This window comes from Stigmatopora argus, chromosome 3 (assembly GCF_051989625.1).
Source record: "Stigmatopora argus isolate UIUO_Sarg chromosome 3, RoL_Sarg_1.0, whole genome shotgun sequence".
Lineage (NCBI taxonomy): Eukaryota > Metazoa > Chordata > Actinopteri > Syngnathiformes > Syngnathidae > Stigmatopora > Stigmatopora argus.
In genome coordinates this window covers 8,934,630-8,956,761 of record NC_135389.1, presented here as the reverse complement: position 1 = coordinate 8,956,761, position 22,132 = coordinate 8,934,630, and the positions used below count along the sequence as shown (strand labels likewise).

Genomic DNA, 22,132 nt, shown 5'->3' with positions numbered 1-22,132 from the left:
AAATAATATGGAGCAGGTTTTGACTTTGGCCTAGATTAAATCTGCATCTCATTTGCATTACATTGAAAGAACTGTATTTTATGAAACATCTCTCCCTTCTGGCTTAAAAGTGTAACAAAGTTTGGCAAGTTTTGAAAAAAAAAAGAAAAGAAAAAGGTATAAGAGCCTTTGATCTTTAAGTTCCGCAAGGATGCACAACTATAATGGAATTCTGAAAAAAATCATGTTCTCTCTGTGATTGCATAGTTTTTTTCCCAGGGTACTCTGGCTTCACCTTATATTCCTTAAACTTGCAATTTAGTTTCATTAATGACTCTAAATTGTCTAGTGCTGAATCTAAATGTGTGAATGTTTGATTTTCAATATCTGCCCTACCAAACAGTCCAGGCTATACTTGCGTCTTTCCCAACATGGAGAGAGTGATTTTTATATATGTTTTATATTCCTGGAAGGATTACAATAGCCTTTCAATATACAGTAGGGTACATCTTAGTGAATAGTATAATACAATATGCCATAGCTAATATAGTTTCATGATGAGCAACACTCCTTGTTCCTCAGGAGTATTGATGGTATCAGGTTTAGTATCAGTCCGCAGTCTTAGTTTCATGTTTGGGCGGTGGTGAATTTCTAAGGTTTTTATTTGAACAGATACTCCCACGTGAAATGGTTGGCATTATTTTATTTTCGAAGTTGAATTTACAGTTGACCCATATTTTTCAAGCACAATCCATTCCAGGGCCAAGCTCGTGCTGTCAATGTACTCTATCATGGATGTATTATCTTCATAAGAAATAATTTAATTCCAATTAATGTGTGCAACCATTAATGGATTTTAGATTGAGCTCACCAATTTCGTTATACGCAGCTGTGTATGATGACAATAAAGGCTTTTGATTTGATTCTTCTCCTAAATGAAGAATTCTGGTTAAGTCGTTGGCTAACTCAGACAGAAAAATGCACACCAACTTGTCAGTTGCCCCTCGTCACTTGGACAGTAATGTCATTCTGTTGAAAAGTAAGCGCAAAAGTCACCTGACAGATTAATATCCACTAACAGCTGCTTTCTCCCCACAAGTTCAGGGGATGGATCTTTTGATAGCTCATGTTATAGAGTGTACAATAACTTTCAGCTGCTCTTTAATTGACTCATGTTTTATGCACGTTGATTAAATACAAAACAACGAGTTAATATGTGGAAACGGATACAGAACGAACGTGCCGCTGTAAACCCTCTTACCTGAAAGGCGAGGAGATACCTGATGTCAACAAAGCAGGAAAGGGTGGGGACAAAGGGTGACAGAGAGAGGAGTGACTGATCGTGTCCCTCTCTGTGGGTGAGAGAGTAGGAGGGGTGTAGTCAGACAGAGAGTGAGATAGAGAGAGAGAGAGAGAGAACTCTTCGAGGCGCTCTGATCTTGACTGTGGTGAAGACATCCAGGAGCAGTGCATTCCTGAGGCAGGCAGCCACACGGAGCGAAAACTATTGAAGACAAATCCTATCACTCGGTCACCACATTCGACTGCCTCTGACCTCTTTCTCTTGGCTGTCACCGTCCTTTTCTCTTTCTCTTTATACACACGTCTACAGACAATTCCACTCTCATGCACGGAAACCCTGTCACACACACTGGACGGAGTCTGCTACAGTGCCAGGTGTAAAGGATTTCACACATACAGACCAAACAGAAGTTGGATTTTAAAAAAACCAAAGGAAGTGAAAATATATTTTTTCTTGGTAAGTTGAAAGGTTTATTTTGTTAGTTTGAATGTCCTTGCTTATTTGAATGTCATTACAACAAAGTTTCTCTTAAGTCAGCTGTCTGTTGTGTGACTTTGCGTCACAGAGTTGAATGAGTATATTTTCACCTTATCCATCATATTCTTAAGCACCTTTCTAAATGAACAAAAATATTTGCCATGCCTCAAAGTATACCTTTTCAGTTGTCTGTAGCAAGTACTCCTGTATGAACGACTCAAACCTGTTTGGGCGAAACCGCTGGCTTTGTGCTGTAATGAGTCTGACTTCCCTGAGTGTATTTTTTTTTAGTCAATGTCTTTTTTCTACTCCAAAAAGAAACATTCACTGTAAGAGCTATGAGACAAGTGCATGTTACTTGTAGTCACACACTGACTGCTGCTTTTAACACTGGGGTATTAAAGATTAATCCATTGGAGACGTAGGCAGAGTTCAGTGCAGCATATAACTGTTTGTGTGGTACAAACACTATTTTAATTAATACTATTTTGTGTTAAACCTTATTTAAACATTGACATTACGTGCGCCAATCCAAACAATCCTTGGCATTGCCTAAGCAAGAGAAAAAACAACTTTTGATGTCAGTAGTCTAACATTTATTTCTATCCGATTTTGGATATTGATTGGAACCTTCTCCACCTACATTCTTTTCGATTCCCATGTTACATATGTGAGACAGAGTTATTTATATCTATTGTGAAATCGCAACAAGGCTTGACGACCAAGTGTTGTTAGTTAACAGTAGCCTTTTAATGCTTTAGCTAGATCTTGATTGATTCATTCATTTTAACATACCTATAATTACCACTTCAAGTCTTGTGTGCCCTTGCTGTAAAAGTCCAATCTAATAATATCAATGTCCACTTGAATTATTTACCATTATTTGACACATTGTGTTGTGTTGTACTTTCTCTTTCAAATAGAACTGCCGGAATTATCTTTTTTTTCTCTTCACATCATGTAGTCTTTACTTATTTTTTTACATTGTCTAACTCTGTTCCAACAGTATTCACATCCCAAATAAGTCCCGCATCATTTAGAAAACTGGAAGTTGTTGCAAGGGCATACATACAATGTGTTCTTCCGTATTTAGTTTCTCTTTAATTGACAAGAATCTGCCATGATCATGCAGCAAGCATTTTTTTTACTGTTGTACTTTGCTGGGATCCAACTTTTTGTTCGCATTGAAAGTGCCCATTTCCTCCTTTCTGTACAACTTCCTCACAGGTTTGACTTTTCTTTTTGTCCTTGAATAGCCCTTTTAGGATTGTAAGAGTTTAGTATCATTTGAGAGTCACTGTGCCATATTCTATACTTATTTATTTTACTGCTCTTTCTCTGCTTACATAAATTTCCATCAACTCTCTGCCATTCAGCTCACATAAAAAAGAAAGCAAGACTGGTCATGCACTACATGATAGCTTTTGGAATTTTGATGTGAAATTACAAAGTAAGTTCTCATGCTGTGAAATGACTTCATTTCTTGGACCCTTATTGGCCATGTTTACCAGCTCCCATGGGTGCACTCAGGGCAAGAGGTAATTGGATGATGCTAGCACACGAAATAATATGTATATGTTTCAAGTGTATGATTAGTTTGGGAGTGTGGTTCAAACCGCTTCCCAGCTTCTGTGTGTGTCATGTAGCTTCTTCTTACGCTCAAAGTACTTGCACCATGTGTCCTTCCTTTGCCTGTGCAATGGGATGGGAGGCAGTGCTGTGCTCATGTCAGATCCATTAGGGATGAAAGTACACTGCAGTGATAAAAGATTGATCCATTCCTCCTTGCATCACATTCTCAACTCACACCCAGCTCCTTCAACCTTCCTCACACCCGTTTCAAATACAAAATTAACCCAGTTTATTTATCACTTTTTTTGTGTGGGAGGGGTTCTTATCTCCCAGGTCAGAGATGCAATGAGTAGAATACGGTTTGGTTACAAAACAATTTAAAAAATGATTCATTCAGCCCAGCAAGCTCGACTTCATCTGTTGTTGTTTTTTTTATTTTATTTTTCATTTTTTTAAGGCAAAAACAAATACAACAGACTTATGCATTCTGAGCTGGGAGTCTAGGATTACTGAGTGGAAAGAAGGGCTTTAGGCAAGAAATTGCACTGTGGTCATGGTTTTAGATCTTTTTAAAATGCATTTGCAAACATATTGTTGGAAAAAAACATTCATTAGCCGTTGGCATCTGCTAAGATTTCGCAGGAATATTTTATACAGTAAAAATATATGGAAAAATGTGTCACCACCTATTTGACTCAGTCATTGACACTTGAAAGTCCTGTAGTAAAATGCTCAACAAACACACTTGCTGCAGTTTATAAAGTTTGAGTCTTTGGAGTTCCTTGTCAAAATCCCTAAATGTAAGCTGGTTTGTGGTCAGATTTATACAATTGATTTCTAGGATGAACTTTCAGAGCTTTGTCCACCTAAGGTCATGTTCCCAAATTAGTTTAACTGACCATAAAGTTCCACTTTGAGAACACTGCTAGGACCTTCTAGGGGTAAAATGTCACTGTCTTTGATGGGGGAATGCGTCATTGGTTGTTTGTTCTGTCACATGACCAAACACATGCCCACATATCTCTTCTTGTAATTCCTCCACAGGGCAGACATTTATTGTCAAAGGGGTTATGGATGTCTAAGTCTATTTGTCCTCTTGTCCATGGTGATTGCAGTGTAGTAAACATCTCTGCCCCTGTTGGGATGGCCACGTCGCTTCTGTGTGTGAGAGCGAGCAGCAGGTTGCTCCTTTGCTCAACCAACCATGCTGTTTTGACTTTGTCCACACAGAAATCTTCTGGCAGTAAATAACAAGGTGCCTCAGCCAAAGGCCACAGCCAGGGTTAGAAGGGAAGGAGAGGGGGTCAAATCACCCAGATGAGAGAAAAAATGTCTGCCTTCAAACTTGAAAATACAAAACCAGCTATGTGGATAGGGACAGGCAGTGGCATTGGACTGACTTGCCCACTTTTCTGACACTTTGGGTTAATTTGAACAAGAGGTTTGACGAAATTAATCAATTTGTGAATTATTTTTATAATTCAATATGAATGCAGACTGATTGTGTTTGTGTTGAATCAATGTAAGCTATTTGCAATCATAAGCGTGTCCTCAATTGAATAGACTTCAATGCTTTTTATTGTCATTACACATGTATAATGAGATTTAAAGCTTCACCATGAAGTGCACAAATACAACAGCAAACATAACCATTGACTGCACCATAAGTAATTTTGTGCAAAATAAAGGATAGAATAGTCTGTTTTGCGAAATTCAACCAATTTTCCCACCTCCTATTTTCTGCCACTTTATCCCACACTTTATGCTCGAGAGCAATTTCAATGAGGTCCTCCTGTAGTATTCGTAATCCAAGCCTAGAATACTTTCCAATAATCAGTTAGTAGACATTCACAGAAGAAATGTTGCAAACTAAGCCATGGAAAATTCATTTTTTTTCCCCAATTACAAAGTAAAGTGCTGAGAGGAAATAGGGGCTCTGAGATTTCAGTCAGTTATTGTCTGGATTTTTGTAACCCACTTTGTTTTAGTGATATATCTCGATGTTAACTCTTGGCTTCCGTAAAAGGTGCAACGTGCATAGATCCGAGCTACTTTATTTATTGTTCTTAAGAGCAGAAATGCAGGCTTTAAATGATGTGTTCACAGTACACCCTGTAATCTTGAGGTAGGGAGAGATGGAAGTTGCTTTTAGTAGAACTATCTCGGTCCCTTAATTACTTTCAACAAGGTATAAATCTACATCCCAGTATTTTCTACGCCCACACAAGCAGGCACACACCCGCATGCATACATGTGCATACACACTCGACTTGGGCAGGATTGGCAGGCTCAATGGTCTGACCTCCAACAGTAATGAGAGAGAGCTAGGCCCAGTCGTTTATGAGACGTCCTCATCAAACTATACAATTACAAACTATAAGTTTGGGCCCACTCGAACCACCTGTGATTTTCACCCTTCACATATGACATCCGTTAGTTTCTGTGAGTTTAAATTGATTCTGAAGCTGGTGTAATGTACCACTTTAGTGTGGTGTAAGACATTATTTGAACTGTGAACATTACGTAATTTTCTTCGGTACTTTTCTTGGATGGAAGCTCTAATGCACGTGTCAAAATGGCGGCCTGGGGGCCAAATCTGGCCCGCCGCATCATTTTGTGTGGCCCGGGAAAGTAAATCATGAGTGCTGACTTTCTGTTTTAGGATCAAATTAAAATGAAGAGTATAGATGTATATTAAATTTCCTGATTTCCCCCCTTTTAAATCAATAATTGTAATTTTTTATCATTTTTTCTGTTTTTAGTTCAAAAATCCTTTTGTAAAATCTAAGAATATATTTTTAAAAAGCTAAAATAAACATTGTTTTAGATCTATAAAACACTGAATATTCAGGGATTTTAATCCAGTTCTTTTAATCCATTTATAAAAAGTTTATCTAAATTTATCTAAAATGGTCCGGCCCACATGAAATCGAGTTGACGTTAACGCGGCCCGCGAACCAACCCGAGTCTGACACCCCTGCTCTAATGCATGTCAACATTTAACACATTTAATTGGGCCATAGAAAAGTGTTTTGTTCACATTAACAAGCCCACCAAAATAAAATTAATAAAACATTGTCAACTGCATTTAAAAATGCTTAAAAATGGGAAGAGATAAGTCTGACCCATCAGGTCTCAGACGTTGTAGTAGGAGTTCAATGACTATGCTCAGAAAAATTTAGCTTCTTATTATGTAAAATTGCCATTTTGGTGAATACGTTTTTGTGTTCTGAAACCCAACATATTGATATACTAATTTGCTGTTATGAATTTGATTTTGTAACTAATTTAATAAGATAATTTTAAACAACCCAAATATGTCCAAAATGCTGTTTTCTCCTTAATATTTTAATTTGAAGCAAAATGGCAGAGCTTTGCTATTCATATTCAGAAATTTTATATAATCCCATAATGCAATTTTGAAAATATATATACACATCATTTTGTTTTAAAAGTTAGTTAACTACTTAAGAGCCATAAACACCCAAGTTGTTTTTTATGTGATGGCATTCATTTGTAATAAAACTGAGATAACCCATTTTTTTCCATTTACCTTGGTATAAACACTGCAATTTATCCCAGAAGGCATTTTAAATTAAGATTTTGCCTTTGACTCGTTTTAAGACACTTGCAATGCTTAAGGCATCCACTCAGCCAGGTGCGTGCTTATCTGTAGCTTGACTACCAAGCTATCCAGACGCACTGTACATTGAAAAAATCTTGAAAGCCGCACAAAATTTGTACATGGAGAATCTTGCTTATTGAAGTCCATCCAATGTAAAGTCAAATACAGTAATAACAAACATTCACTAGTCATGTTCGATCGAGGCCTAATTTTTTTCCTGTATTTTTGAAATGTTATCGTGAACAGGTAAGGTTTTAAAGAATCTTTGTTCGAAGTAAAGAAAAAAATTAGGAAACAGTGCTGAATAATTCACTTGAGAAGATGTGGAGGAATGTTTTAAATTAATAATGAGTTAAAGCTTCAAACCTGTGACACCGGCCGATGTGGCAGACGTGAATCCCCTGTGTCAGATGCAAGCACGCATACAGAAAATGAGAGTAGCACACATGCATGTTCACCTGGAAAAAAATGTCAATATTTCAGAATTCATTTTCTTCCTCAAGAAAGCTTTGATGAGAACTCTCAGCTATCATTTCAATTTTGGCTTTGTGTGAGCATGTACTTCACACTCACTGACAAGCTTGTCAATTTGTGCATGTGCATGATTGGGTAAAGAGTTGGCCTCTTTGGTTGGCAAGCGCTGCTGACTCAGATTGGCGGTGTATAATTACACCTGCGTGCCATCAGTCTGAGAGCCTTCTCCTTTGGCTCACACAAAAAATATGAACTTATGTGCTTTAAGGACTAAGCCTGCGGCTGGCCAACCCACTCACCCTAAACCAAACTCTCAGTGGAGCCCTGTGCAATCTGCCATTATCATTCTCACCATTTGCTGCTGGCTCTGTATGTGTGTGCGAGTGCGCGCGTGTGTGTGTATGTGTGTGTACTCATGAGTCAGCACAAACAAAGTCCCTGTCTGTGATATTCTCTTTTCTGCTTGGTTTCTCAGCTGATGCCAGTAAAACTAACTGACAAGCCAGGTTCTGAATGAGTAAGTCTTGGCCAGATGAATTATGTAGTGGTTTTGTAGTGACATTTTAATAAAGGATTTCAGTACACAATATCCTGTGGAGTTTACCCTGATGATTCTTTAGTAGAATGGAATGTGGCATATTACAGCATTATACCTCGTCATTTGCTTTCTGGTCAGTCCAGTTTTTCAACTTTGTAAATGCTTATGATACTTCTACTAGTGATGTCTTGATGCGATACGCAGTAACACCCAATATGGCTATTTTTGAAGTATCAGATTTGGTCACAAGATCAGATGGTGTGTGTTTTTAGTAAAATTGTGCTTTCGGCTGCTGAAAATCAAACTACTAGGCAAACATGTCACCTGAGTGGGATTACTTCTCTTTGGCAACTAATCGTAGTAACAGAGCATCATGTAATATTTGTAAACAAGCCGTTTCTTGGGGAGGCATTAGCAGGGTTCACTTTAATTCAAATAATCTAATTATTAATTAATTAAGTTAACATTATTTTTTGCATTATTTTTACTGGTCTGAAACTACGGGCATCTGATCTCCATTGGGTCATAATTGGAAACATCTATTTTGAAAATGGTCGGATCGGAAGTAAAAAAAAAAATAGCATCTGGGCATCCCTAGATGCTTCATAAGGACTGTCAAGAGAAAACAGCTGTTTTACACGGTAAGACTTGCAGAGTTTGGGAGTGCCATTGAAAAGTGATAGACTGATGCCGCATGACCGTGTCTAGTTCTTCTTTCGGGCACCGATGTCAGTCAAACCACCTCAATCATCAATTACACACCCTGTAATTTCATGGTCCTTTTTATTTTAACCAGATGTCGACGGACTTTACAATGTTTGTAGCTGTGAATGAGTTCAGTTCTCTCTTTCTAACTGTTAGTGGTCATGTAATTTTATAGGTTTTGAAATATTTGCTTAATTTGTGAAAGCGATTTTCAGTGAGTCTTGTTTTGAATCAATTAATGCAAAACAATGTGTTTGCTGGCAGCACTGGTGCTGTTAATTCACCTTCAACCGGTTTTCATTTTGAAGAACAGTTTGATGTTAAAGTATGTTCAAGAAAGTGGCGACATTGTTTTACACCTTTGCTGTGTCACAACCCCTCAAGAATGCATTGTTATGCTCATTACAACATTGGTCTGGAATTTGAGTTTATATTTGCGTTTATATCCATGCAAGTTAAATGACATTATTGTTACATTTAGCTAATTTCTATGAGTGGACCACATTGAAAACTGACTGTTTGAATTTAATATATAGTCCCCTATCACAGTGCTCTTTTAGATTTTACCAAGACTTGGCAATATTTTAAAGTTAATTGCTTCCCTTATTGTATGTGCCCTCGATTTTATGGCACAAGTGTTAGAAGCAAGAATTAATCCACTCTGATTGAGATTTCACACTTGGTCAAGCAGATCATTATAGTAAGCAAGTTGAAGGCTGCAGTGCTTGATAGTGGGCTTTTTTGCATCTCCGATGACTACAGCTTTTTAGTGCTGTTTTGGATTTGCTTAATCAAAGTCAATTTCCATACCAACAAAAAAGAGGCTCATGCAGACTGAGGACATTGTCATAGTATTTGTAGGTCATGAGCACATTTTTCAGACACACTAAAGCACCTTGCTGCCTAACTTAAATTTGTAATTTCCCCACCAATGAGCACGAGGCCATACAATTTAAAATGTAATTATTATGAAAAGGACTTATCATGATTCTCAGATCACTGCCCTAAACCCTGTGGTCCCTAAACTCTAAACATTGAGGTTATTGATTTGCATTTGTGAAATATCATGCTTTTTGACACCCAAGGTGTCGTTCTTGCACTATACTCTAATAATATAATACTAACACAAAATACTCATTTGTGGAGGTTTAGTATCTTTCCCATTAATAACTGTATAAGCGAATGTTCTGCACCTTTCTAAGAAACACTTATTCAGTATACTCAAAACATCTGTTCTGTAAGCACCATTTGCTGCGCTGTTTGAGACAAATAGCAAGCACACTCGTCGCACACATTTTCAACTATGCAAAAACCACTTAGTGCAAGTGCATAGTACAGCTTACTGTATATGCTAAAGTTTGTTTGTTTATGTAAGGAGTGCCAAAGTCTTTTTCCGTGTACCAACATTTGATTTTTTTTGTTGCATTCAGAGCTCTTTAGCCACAGCCTGAACTGCAGGTATGTTTTTTTACTTATCATTTGTTTCACATGTAGCAGAGTAAACAGGTGTGAGTCATTCTTCCAATGTAATTTTGTAAGCTAAATTGTTAAATAGTTGATAATTATCGCTGTTTTTGACAACGGATCATGGTGTGCACTTAAACTGTTTGTATTTGAACATAGCAACTGTGCTCCCAGCAGGCTGAAAGCTAAGAGGACAAAGAAGGAGGGGTAGAATAAAAAATGCAAATCGGCCGTCAGGGAGCACAAAAGCAAGCACTTTATTAGTTTTATCAGTCGCAACATGTGGATGCAGCAGAATAGCCGCCATAATTGGCACTGCACACGACCCAGTGATACCAGAGGCCACAAAAGAGGCAACTGTCCTCTATAAAGCCAAAACAACAATAAGTTGTCTGCAGTTCACATGGGAGCGGTCTGGTTAGTGCCAGTGTTGTCTTTGCCAACCTCGAGCAGAGAGATGGCGAGGTTTTCGCACCAACTGTTCATTGTTATCAAGCAACAATGTCTAACCTACTATGTACTCTTTACCCAGCCTGGACCACGCTACTCTGGTCCCTACTCTTACTCATTGGGATTTTCACCAAATACAAGTGCACAGTGTGTGTTGACACTGGCAGCTTTGTGTTATAAGAATGAGTGAGTACACATCTGTGGTTAGGCTCTGATGCTGAGTGGGATGCACACTGCATTGTTTCTAGGCCAACTATTGCTGTGACCTGAAGCACCCTCTCATGAAGATGAGCATTAATGGCCTCCCTGCTGTACATGAATACTGGATATAGCCAACCTCTGACTAATCTGCTGGATAGGACATATCTTTATGTTATTGACAATGGTCCTTATATAGCCTGAAACTCCAGATGTTAATAAGCTGCTTAACATACATAGTTTGGGGCAAAATTCTTCATCTGTTTCCAGTTTACTTGACTTTGTTAACAAATCTGAAAGAAAAATGAGTCACACAAAAATATTTTCAAAATTGGGGTTTTGTCATAATCATAAAGAGTACATTGTCCACTTTGCAATGAGATATCAACCATTAAGCATCATCTCTGAGAAATTTTGTCTTGAAGTTAGGTGAACCGTGCATTCTGACAGCAAATAAGGTCTGCCTCGGTTCAAATGGATTGGATGTCTATAGCCACAAATGGCAGTGAATTAGTTAACTGTCTTTAATATCATTCATTCATTTTCTCAAACGCTTATCCTCACAAGGGTCGTGGGGGGTACTGGAGACTATCCCAGAGGCGGTGGACAACCTGAATCGGTGGCCAGCCGATCGCAGGGCACGGGGAAATGGACAACCATTCACACTCACACCAATACCTAGGGGCAATTTAGACTGTCCAGCCCGTTTACTTGCATATTTTTGGAATGTGGGGGGAAACTGGAGTGCCCAGAGAAAATCCACACAGGCCCAGGGAGAACATGCAAACTCCACACTGGATAACCGACCTGGATTCGAACCCAGGACCCCAAAACTGTGAGCCCGTGAAGCTAACCACTCAACGCGCTGGGCCGTCCTCGTCCTTCCTGTCTTTAATATCGCCAAAAGAAAACGTGTTACTTGTAAAGGAGCTCACATTGTTCCTCACTCAGAGTAGCACACAGATGAGCCGTGACATGCCTTGTGTATGCATGCCTGTGAGTGGTGGTAAACCCTTGTGCCTTTAGTGGAATCCACTGAGGACTGTTTTTAAAGAGAGACAAGAGGCACAGACGGGGTGATAAAAGACACAAGGCGGGTTTGCTTGATGGCTGACGAGAGAGGAGAGAATTGCAAACACATGGCTCCAATCATAGCTATTTTCTTTGCAGCTCTTCCTCTCCTCTCCCTTTATCTATTTTTCACATTTATCTCCCCAACCGCCTGTTTCATTTGCTCATTGTCTGTCTTCCACTCTGTCTTTCTCTTTCAATGCCTTTCATCATGCACTCAGCCGACGGTCCTGATATTTTTTTTTGCTGGGCTGGAGTTTTGATTTCTTGAGGTTGCCGGTTAATCACAAAGTGAACATTTTTCTTCTTCCCTGCACTAAAAGTCAAAATATTACCTGTGAAGGGCCTGGTTTCAAGTGAAACTGGGTGTTGGATTGTTTGGGTGGGTTGGGTCTGGGTATAGGTAGTGCTGAAAGCCATGGATTATTTTGCTACTTTTCCAGCATGGTCACAAAGATAAAATCAGGAATTTGAATTGAAAAAAAAATTAAAGGAATTTAAACTCATTTACTTGAAAAAATATGTGTATTTGCGTGTAAAAATATTTGCAGTCAATGTAAGTTCATCGATTTTGTGTGTAAATATCCAAATATCAGTCGGGGAGCTTTTTAATCATGGTGTTTCTGCTGTATTTTCTCTTGTTTTAGTTTACAAACACAACCACAAATTACAATGCATAATTTTAACCCGTTAATAAGAATTTGATTTCAATGCATTTATGCCCCTATGTTAAATAGTTTTTTTTTTCTGTAAAAGCATGATTAACATGATCAACACATTCTGAAGCATGCTATAAACAATTAAGTACTTTGTTATCACCCTTTGTGAATGAATGTGTCCAACGCTTAGGTGCACAATCGCTTTTTTAAAGATGAGGCATTGACTGTTTGACAGTCAATTATAGGGCCATCGTGAATGAGCATGCGAGTTGGAATTCATCCTAAACCAGCTACAGTACATTTAAATCAGCTAGTGTATGTGAGGCAGTGCACTACCAATCATTGAATCAGAAAGCGCTTAGGCTGCTGTTTGGTTCTCACTGTTGGTTGTCCACGACACTGGGAACAGATAGCAACTTGAAACTCAGAGGCCTGTTTTTTTTTTCTTGTTGGTTCAGCTTATCATGTTTCACTTGCTAGGAGGGACTAGAACTAAATAACATGGGAGTATGGCATTCTTGTTTACATTTTCTTTTGAGTTCTTCAAGCCTATATAGACACCTTAGAACAAGGGTGTCAGACTCGGGTTGGTTCGTGGGCCGCTTTAATGTCAACTTGATTTCACGTGGGCCGGACCATTTTAGATATAATATTTTGATTTTTTTATATAAATGGATTAACGCCATATGTATTAGGTCAAACTGCAAAACCCTCTTTGCATGTAGTAGTATTTTCAAAGAAGGATAGCGCTCGTCCTCTATTTGGGTCTAACTCTTAACAGGCCATCTCTAGATCTGAAAGTACTTTGAACTCAGTTCAGGTGTGTCACTTCCCCGTGACACGGGCAGCAAAGCGTCATTCCATTGCCGATGGCTCCAAGATTTGAAATGTTGCTTCCTGTTTATCAGATTAAAAAAGCCTCTCTCGGAATGTAGATGATTGTCTGAGTATTCACTCGCACTATGTGACTCAGTTAGTCAGGTTTAATTATGTATTGCAACACTGCTCTTTTAAAGAAAAATATTGACATCACTGCTGCGCCGTTCAGTTTTGATAACCACACACATTTCTTAGCCTGTTTTTTGTTGTTGTTGTTGTTTCCAGATTCAAGATTCTTCCCCCTACATTACACAATTTCTATCACACATTCTTCTTAATGTTTATTGTCATTATATTTATATTCCTTCATTTTCAGAGTTCATTCTTCTGGTCTGACCTCAAGGCACTGACGTCAGCTCTTCTGTGTGATCTTGGGTTGGGTTGAAGTTTCTGACGCTGTCACTATACCATTGTTTTCCGTTTAAACAAGTTGAAAAGTAATGGGGGCACAGGTTGGTGAGGTCACAGGGGTGGGCTGGCCTGGCCTGGGTTGAATTGTGTTAAAAAAGAACCTTGGAATTCTTCCGCATAGTTGATGAAGTCAGTGCATTCCTTAGAGGCAGCTTCTTATTGGTAGCCAGCGGAGCACGGCCAGGCACTGAAAGAAAGCCAAGATAAGGTAGATGGGGGTGCCTAGAGTTGAAATACTTCCCATTGAGACTTAGAACAAATCAGACAGAAAGAGAATGCCATCTGTTTGAGTTTGACCTGATTTCTGTCTCATTTCCAACTTCTGTAGATAATCACACCTCTGCGTTTGAGGGTTTTCACAATTTATGACTACATTCATTCATTTTCTGAACCACCTTATCCTCATTAGGGTCACAGGGGGTGCTGGAGCCTATCCCAGCTGACTCTGGGCCAGAGGCGGGGAACACCCTGAATCGGCGTCCAGCCGATTGCAGGGCACAAGGTGACGGATAACTAGCCACACTCACACTCATACCCAGGGGCATTTTAGTGTCCAATCAACCTACCATGCAGTTTTTGGAATGTGGGAAGAAACCGGAGTGCCTGGAGGAAACCCATGCAGGCTACCTCGACACAGGTGGACCGACATGGATTTGAACCCAGGACCCCAGTGCTGTGAGGCCGATGCACTAACCACTCAAGCCGCCTGGCCACTTTTTATGACTACGTATTACAGTATTTTATTACCTTGTTTTGAAGCTTGTCTGTAAAAGTAAAAAACTGACAGCACCTACAATCAACATAATAACAGGAATTTAGAGCCAAACCAGCTGTCTAGCGAGAATTTGTTTATTTTTCCCATTCAACTCACTTTTGGTTATGCTGAGTGGCACACACATACACACACACTTCTTTTCTCGATGTTGTTTGTATATCTAACACACTCCAAGATGCATACAAGTTTGAGTGTTCCATTTTCCCTGTTCTTTCCCCTTGGCAGTAAGCTATCATAACAGCTTTTAAGGAGAGTAGTAGAGCATTTAATTGGGTTACAGATTGGCATTTATGCTCCGAGGTCCATAAGATCTTACCACAACTTTTAACAGACCGTCACGTTTTTTTTATTGCTGGTAAAACTTGTACTTTGGCGTGGTTAGGAATGGTCTATAAGCATAGCTTTTTCTTGACATCTGTGTATCACATGGAGTGGAATGTGAATTGCATAAAGTTCAATCAACTATACTTTTTGTGTAAGATAGGCACAAAATGTTTACAACTTTCAACATCCATGTGTCTCTGTTGTCCATTCAATGCAGATTTTGAGCCATGCATTGCTGAGCTGAGGCAAGCTTAACTAGTGATCTGTTTGGAAGACTACCTCACCAATTGCCGTACGTCACTCCGCACAGATGGAGCTCAAAGTATGGGTGGACGGAGTGGTGCGGGTGGTATGCGGGCTATCAGAAGAGACATCTTGTCAGGATGTGGTCATCGCTCTGGCCCAAGCAATAGGTGAGTACTATCTCTGATATGATAGTAGCACTTAGTTTGATACAATTTGAAGCCAGTTTACACCAATGTGTATCGCTGGGTACATTTTAATCTCTCCGGTACCCAAACGGTAATCAACCACTTTTTGCTCCTTGGGTACTAACAGCTGTGTTATATTATATTTGGTGATAAACAACTATTTGATGCTGGACTGAAAATTGTCATCTCCATATGACAATAATAAAGCAATGAGAGGAACATAATTTACGTGAGGTATGTCAACATAATAAAAGTCCAACATTTATATTTAGTGATGGAACTCAGATCCATTTTAACTGGGATTGCCAAAATTATGTTATGTTTCAGTGCCATTGAGAGGCATAGACGTCCAGTCCATTTGGACTCGATCGAACGATACCTGCCAGCCCCTCTCAAATTTTCTTGTCAAATTCAGTGGGTGTGCCTTATAGTGCGCCTCCTATTTTTAAAATAAAAATTAATTGCCAGTTTTTAATGATTTTTCACATTATATGCAGTCCACTCCTTTTAATACAATTATATTAAACAATGTATTTGAAACTATTATCAAATTCTACTGGATTTTTATCATCCTTAATCAAAATTGAGGTTGTCGCTCGTGGCTTGTAATTGTTATGATTTCTTTTTTATTTCTTTTAACTGTCATGCAAATTCAAAAATAAAGTAATAACTACTAAGTGCTACTTAGTATACTTGGTTTCTCCTGTCTATCAACAGCTCATTAACCATAATGTGGTGAAAAAACTGAACTACTACACAGTTACATTGAAACAGATGGAAATTTGAAGGGGAAAAAAGGCATGCGGACAAAACTGAGCATCATGTTTAATCCTGAAGTTACAGCTTTGCATTAACTTAAAAGCCCAACTGGATTGTCATGAGGTCATTTAAAAAATATTTTTTTTAGCTTTACCATATTCTTCTGGCTTTATTCAAGCCTTACACAGCAGCAGCATTAAACAACATAAGACCAGATTTAGCACTCTCTTCCTTCCTTTCTCCTCGTGAGTGAGCTGCCTGCCGAGCCGTTAGGGAGGGTTTGTCCTAATTTCAAGGTCCTTTTGGAAACTTTCGTTTATTCGAACATTTTTACATGTGATGAATCCCTTACATTTCCCTCATTCTCAGGGGTGAGCCTTTGGAAGTATCATAATCCATTTGATGTAATTTGTTCACTTAATATTCCTCACATAGTGAAGTGAGTCGTAGAAACAGACCTTGAAGAAATGTCTTCCATGGGTCACTGGTACCTTACACATTCTTCTTTTACATTTGTGTAAAAAGCTGTAAAACATCAAGGAAAGCAGGGTTTCCTTGGGTCCTTAAAATATTGAATTCAATTATTTGTTATTAAGGTCTTAAATTAACTGTAAAATCCTTCTGTGTATCACATATCACTTAATAGCAAATGGTGGTTGCTAGGGAACCCCCTGTGACTTAACTTCAAAATCATTCATAATATAGCTGTCTGTGTATATGTTGCCAATTACAAGACTAGACACGAATATTATAATCATAATATGATCTTTATCAAATGTCTATAATTGCTCCAGTAGCCATATGCATCCATTTTTTTCACCTCACCACCAGAGGTGAGAGAGCCTTTATAGGTTACATTTTAAATTGCGCTGTATTGTGTGAACTGTCTGTAAAATTTTCTGCCATTTTAATTGTTAACCGATTTTGACCGTAAATATTTCCCCTGTATAATCATTAAATTCAGTTCTAAGGGCTTGAATTTCACCCATTGAAACTCTGTGAAAGTAGTAAATACGTACAGTTATGCTTGCTTATACAATTTTTCTCCTTTGTTCATAGGTCAGACAGGCCGCTACGTTCTTATCCAACGCCTGCGGGATACTGAGCGACAGCTGCTGGCCACAGAAAAGCCACTTGAATCTCTAGCCAAGTTAGGCCAACACGGCAATGAGGTTCAGTTCTTTTTGCGTCGCACTGGACCGAGCAGCAGCGACAAGCCTAGCACAAAACAAGACAAACTTAGCCCCCTCACACTTCCCACATTATCTGAGCCAGACCTTTTAAAACGGAGCCAACCCAAGAAATCGCTCACATTCAATCTAGGCCCATCAACTTCCCCTAAAGTCAAGCAGTTTCCGAGGGCTCCTCGGGACTCCCCAGAACAGAGATCCTCACCTTCCTCTTCGCCGATCCCTTCGACCTCTCATCTTCTACCTCCCTCCTCAACAATAGGCCCATCCAAAGAGGAGGTCTTTAGGGCAGTTCTTCAGCAACAAGAGCGACTAAGGGCCATCGAAGAACAACTGGAAACCCTCGAAAGAGAGTCTGATACTTGGGAGCGCCACTACCCTTCCCTGAGTCCCTCACCTATCTCTGATTCTCAGTTCCAAGAAGAGCTGGACACTCTGGAGCAAACAATGCGGATGAACCAGGCTGAGCTTGCCCACGAACAGTACTGGGAGGATGAGTTTCACGTTGAGGCAGAGCAGGAACGAGGGATGAGAAGGAAGCTTGGGGAGCTCCATGCTAAGTTAGATGACTGCGGAAGGCAGCTTCATGACTTTGCAGCACGCTCCACTCAGCTAGAGCAAGACATTCAGCAAGAAAGTCAAGTGGAAACCAAAAACAACGGGCCAGAGGAGTCCCTCGATGCTGTGAAAGCAGAACTCCAGTGCCAGGAAAAGCACGGAACAGAGTTAGAGGACCATCTCACTGAGACTGATAAAGCCCTGGGGAAGACAGAGTCCATGCTGCAGGTAAGGAGAGAGGTCATCATTTTAGAAAAGGGGCTGTAATGATACTATAGGTCATGGTGCTTTTTTATTTGACAGTGTAGAATAGACCCTTTTCTATCTAGACTTAAATATATATCCCTCTTCTCCTTGTACACTGCAGCAGACACATTTCTGCATAAGAACATTTAGCGAGCACAAAGCAACAAAGAGTCAAATGGCAACTTTTTGAATTCATCTTTGTGTATTTTTATTGACAAAATTACTTCAAATGTTATAGCCTGAGTTGTACAGTATGGAATTGTTATCATAGAGACATTTAGTCTGGATGACTAATTTTTTTGGGATGTCATAACCATGCACCATGATGATATTACAGGTGACAATGTCTATCAATATTTGTACTATACCATGTAGAACAAAATGAACATACATACTTCTCTGGAAGTACAAAAGCTAAACTAAATGAGTTATCCGAAGGCAGATATTTATCCAGCCACAATGTTTTCTTAGGTGTGCCTGTGACTATGTCAATAAAAGCCTAATCCAGTTGAAATTTTTCCTCTTAGTCCATGTGAAACTAGACACTCTGGTGTCTGTGTCAGTGAGCTCATTTATTTGAGGTCACGTCATTTGGAATGTTCCATTTGGAGGAACTAGAGTACAGAGCAACTTTGAGTCAGGTGATAAGATGCAGCCCATTGTGTCCTGTTCCGATGGGCTTTATGTCAGAGCTAAGTGCTTGCAAAACTGATTAAAGAATAATTATATGCTCGTTTGCATTTCAGCAAGTCATTTCCTTGGAGGTCTCTGATTGATGTTCTGAGACAAGCTCTTTGTCACAGTCATCAGTGTAACTATCTGCAGTGTATTGTGTATCAATACCAACATATTAGTTTTCATTTTTTTCTCAATATACACGTTTTTCTTCAAATAGACCCAGTAAAACAAACTTGTAGCATTTCCGGTTTTACAGTTCCAGCTGAATTTTACCACTAGATAAATATCCATGTAATAAGGAACTTTGTGTCAGCCTGATGGGCTAAAGCTTTTGTTATATTTTTTGTATTGGTTGTAATGAGCTCTGCTTTACTGGCAGTAGGTTGGTAGAGACACAACTCTATGTGGGAACTGCAGCAGAATTCCACTGTGCAATACCCCCAGCACACACACAAATATATATCCTACATTTGCATACATTTAAACAGAAGCTGGTGGGGAAGGGAGAGCATGACTCGCAGCTGTTTTCATTACACACATTAAATCAGTTAACCAATCTCTAAACTTTGTGTTTTTAGTATTTAGATAATTTTTCCTCCGTTTTTCCCATGGGTCTCATTAGGGAAATTATTGTATAAGAGTGTCTCACTGTATTCAGATTAATTTAGAGCAAGCAATGGATGGCTTGGAAGTGAATCAAAGACTCTGGAGTGTTGCAGAACTGAGTTACGGTAGTGCAAAAGAAAGATGGTGACTGGTGGCAGATAATGACTGATGATGAGGCAGGCCCAGCAGTTTAAATAGTGGGATTTGCTCGCTTTGACTCCCCCCAATGGCAGCAAGCACTACAAGCACACAAAATAAGATAAGTCGTGTCCATATCTTAAAAAAAAACAACAACAATATTACAGGTCATAGTTAACCCATAGATTTGAATCAACAGTACTCAACACAATTTTCATTTTCCATTTGTGTTTACAACTCTGTGGCTCTCCAGTGTTATCCTATTATTGATTTATTTATTAATCTTAGGCCAAACAGGATGAGCTGGAGGAGTTGAACAAGGATCTGCGACAGTGTAACCTACAGCAATTTATTCAACAAGCCGGCGTCCTGCCTGCACATAGTCACTCACGCACAGACCTCCAAGAGCAATTGGAGCAGTTAGAACTGGCACATCTGCTCCAGGAAGGCTACAGAAATGGCAGTAGGTCAAAAATATTCAACACCGTTTATTGTAGACTTTTCCCTCAAGTGTGTGTTTTGGTCCCTGTAACTCTAGCAGAATCACCACCTCGACCTACTGCCAAACAGTTCCTGGGACATCCACGCAACCTACAGAACCCCCTTGTGTCCAGCCTCAACCCTGAGGGTGTGTATGTGTGAGATCCTGCCGCCTTCCACAGCCATCCTGCTCTGCCCTTCTACTGCCCTGCCCGCACCCCCATTGTCCCTGGGACTGTTGCCCCCTGTATTTTTCTCCATCTTGCCTTGTTTTGGGATTGAGTTTGCTGTTTTTGGTGTGGGGTTGTGGAAGCATTCCTAAGGTGTTTAGATGTTGTTTCCTGTAACTTCTCAACTGCCTTCCTTTTGTCGTACCATACCTTTCATAATAACACTGAATAACCCCCCTTCTCTGATTCACCATTAATTGGCGAAGAAATTTCACATTTCTTTTTTATTTCATTTATTTTACCCTCATCTGTTTTCTGTCTTCCTCTTGACGTTTTCTTAACTGCTTCATGGCTCAATTTACTTTGGTGTATCTTACATGTAAACCTTACAGCCCAAACTTTTCCCTGGCCACTTTTTCAGTCACTGCCAAATTATACCTGGGAGATTTTCTGGCTAGAAATGACAGTGGAAACGTAAGACCCTGTTTGACTTATTATAGAAGACTAGAAGACATACAGTTTATGTATTTCTTTTTTGGGGTGGTTTTGGGAGAGAGGCCCTTCACAGAGCACACGACAGATATAATTTAAGTTATTCAAATGTCAATCATTTAGAACACTTTCACACCGCAGGTCCATTCCGGTTCTTTGCTAATATGTAACACGTAACCTGCCATCGGGTAAATCTCAATATCTCACTTAGATTACTCTTATTGTTCTTGGCGAAGACACAAACTTAAATTGCTACTCAGGCAATATTTTTCGACATATAAGTCTCCGGATGTATACGCATCTGTACCGAGCTGGATTTTTTATTTGATTTCTTTTTTCTAAAGAGCTGATTAATTACATTTTTAATTGGGGAATTCAATTTGCTACTACCCTGCTACTTGTGACTTGATCACAATGACATTTGGCAGCTATACTTTAGGTATTTATATTCATCACTCCTCAAAGCCCCTACTATTATTTTTTTTCTTGAGGTTTATTAATTAAGTGAATTAATTGTGGACTTATTAGGAGGGAGCTGGGCAGTCGGAGAGATTTATTTATTTATATATATATTTTTATTTAATGCAATTTCAGTAGTTCAATAAATATTTTTTCCTGTCATTCATATGTGGATAAAAATTAAGTACGCATCAAATACCTGCGGTTGAAAGTATATAAAATACATTTTACAAGAGCATATTTACTTCTGTAAACACTGCGACTTTATGCATCACACCTGTTGGAGTGCAGATCCGTGTATCGTCACGGACACATTCTTCGCACTGTGAGTTGCAGATATTTTTTTTACAAGTTGAACGGTTACAGAAAAACATTGACAAAATTTTGAAATTAGGAATCATGCTCTGTGGTGTGAACATAGCCTAAAGCAGACATGCTAACCACTAATTTAGTGTGCTCTTGAAAATGTATTACTAATTTTCATATTAAAAAAATAATAAAATGTCACTTTAGTACAGGCGTATCATGATGCTCAAGATTTTGTAAGCGAGACTTGGATCCTTTAGGATGGTGCAAGTAGATTTTCCTAACATTGGCAAATATTTTGTCATTCATCTCTCTAGGCACTTTATGTCTGTAATTTCAAGCCCCAAAAATATTGTTTGAACCAATAAAATTTGGCCAGGGTATTAAAAATTTGGGCTTTGACAAATGTGGGTTCCCTTTTCAGACAACCTTCCTGACAAGTCTTAACTTCTGACCGCTGCCATATCCACTGTACTCCCACATTTAATGTGCATTTTTCTTTTTTGAATATATTTTAATTCAATTTACGTATGTTTAAATGGATTTTATGTGTAAGGGGGTGTATCTCAACTCCCAACGCCTTGTACTTTGGTGACCCTCAACATCCAAAGAACAAGAGCCTTTAAGGAGGGCTCAGCATGTTTTGCACTGCCCCATTCTCTTCCTGTGTAAAACCTTGACCTGTTTGCAAGTTAAAAGAAATCTGTCCCTCACG

At 39.1% G+C, this 22,132-nt stretch overlaps 1 protein-coding gene across 7 annotated transcripts in view; it reads left to right on the top strand.

Annotated features, from left to right (window-relative positions):
• The window catches only part of rassf7a (Ras association domain family member 7a), a 31,861-nt gene that overhangs the window by 8,727 nt on the left and 1,002 nt on the right, over positions 1 to 22,132 (top strand). For 3 of the 7 annotated variants that reach the window (XM_077596417.1, XM_077596414.1, XM_077596415.1), the window contains 3 exons: positions 15,122 to 15,317; positions 17,154 to 18,070; positions 19,799 to 20,138. In XM_077596417.1, the coding sequence (XP_077452543.1) occupies positions 15,215 to 15,317; positions 17,154 to 18,070; positions 19,799 to 20,138 (1,360 nt within the window). In that variant the 5' untranslated portion in view covers positions 15,122 to 15,214. Of the gene's footprint in view, positions 1 to 1,383; positions 1,739 to 15,121; positions 15,318 to 17,153; positions 18,071 to 19,798; positions 20,139 to 22,132 lie in introns of those variants that run through there. The other 4 variants (XM_077596420.1, XM_077596419.1, XM_077596416.1 and 1 more) reach the window with 4 other exon arrangements.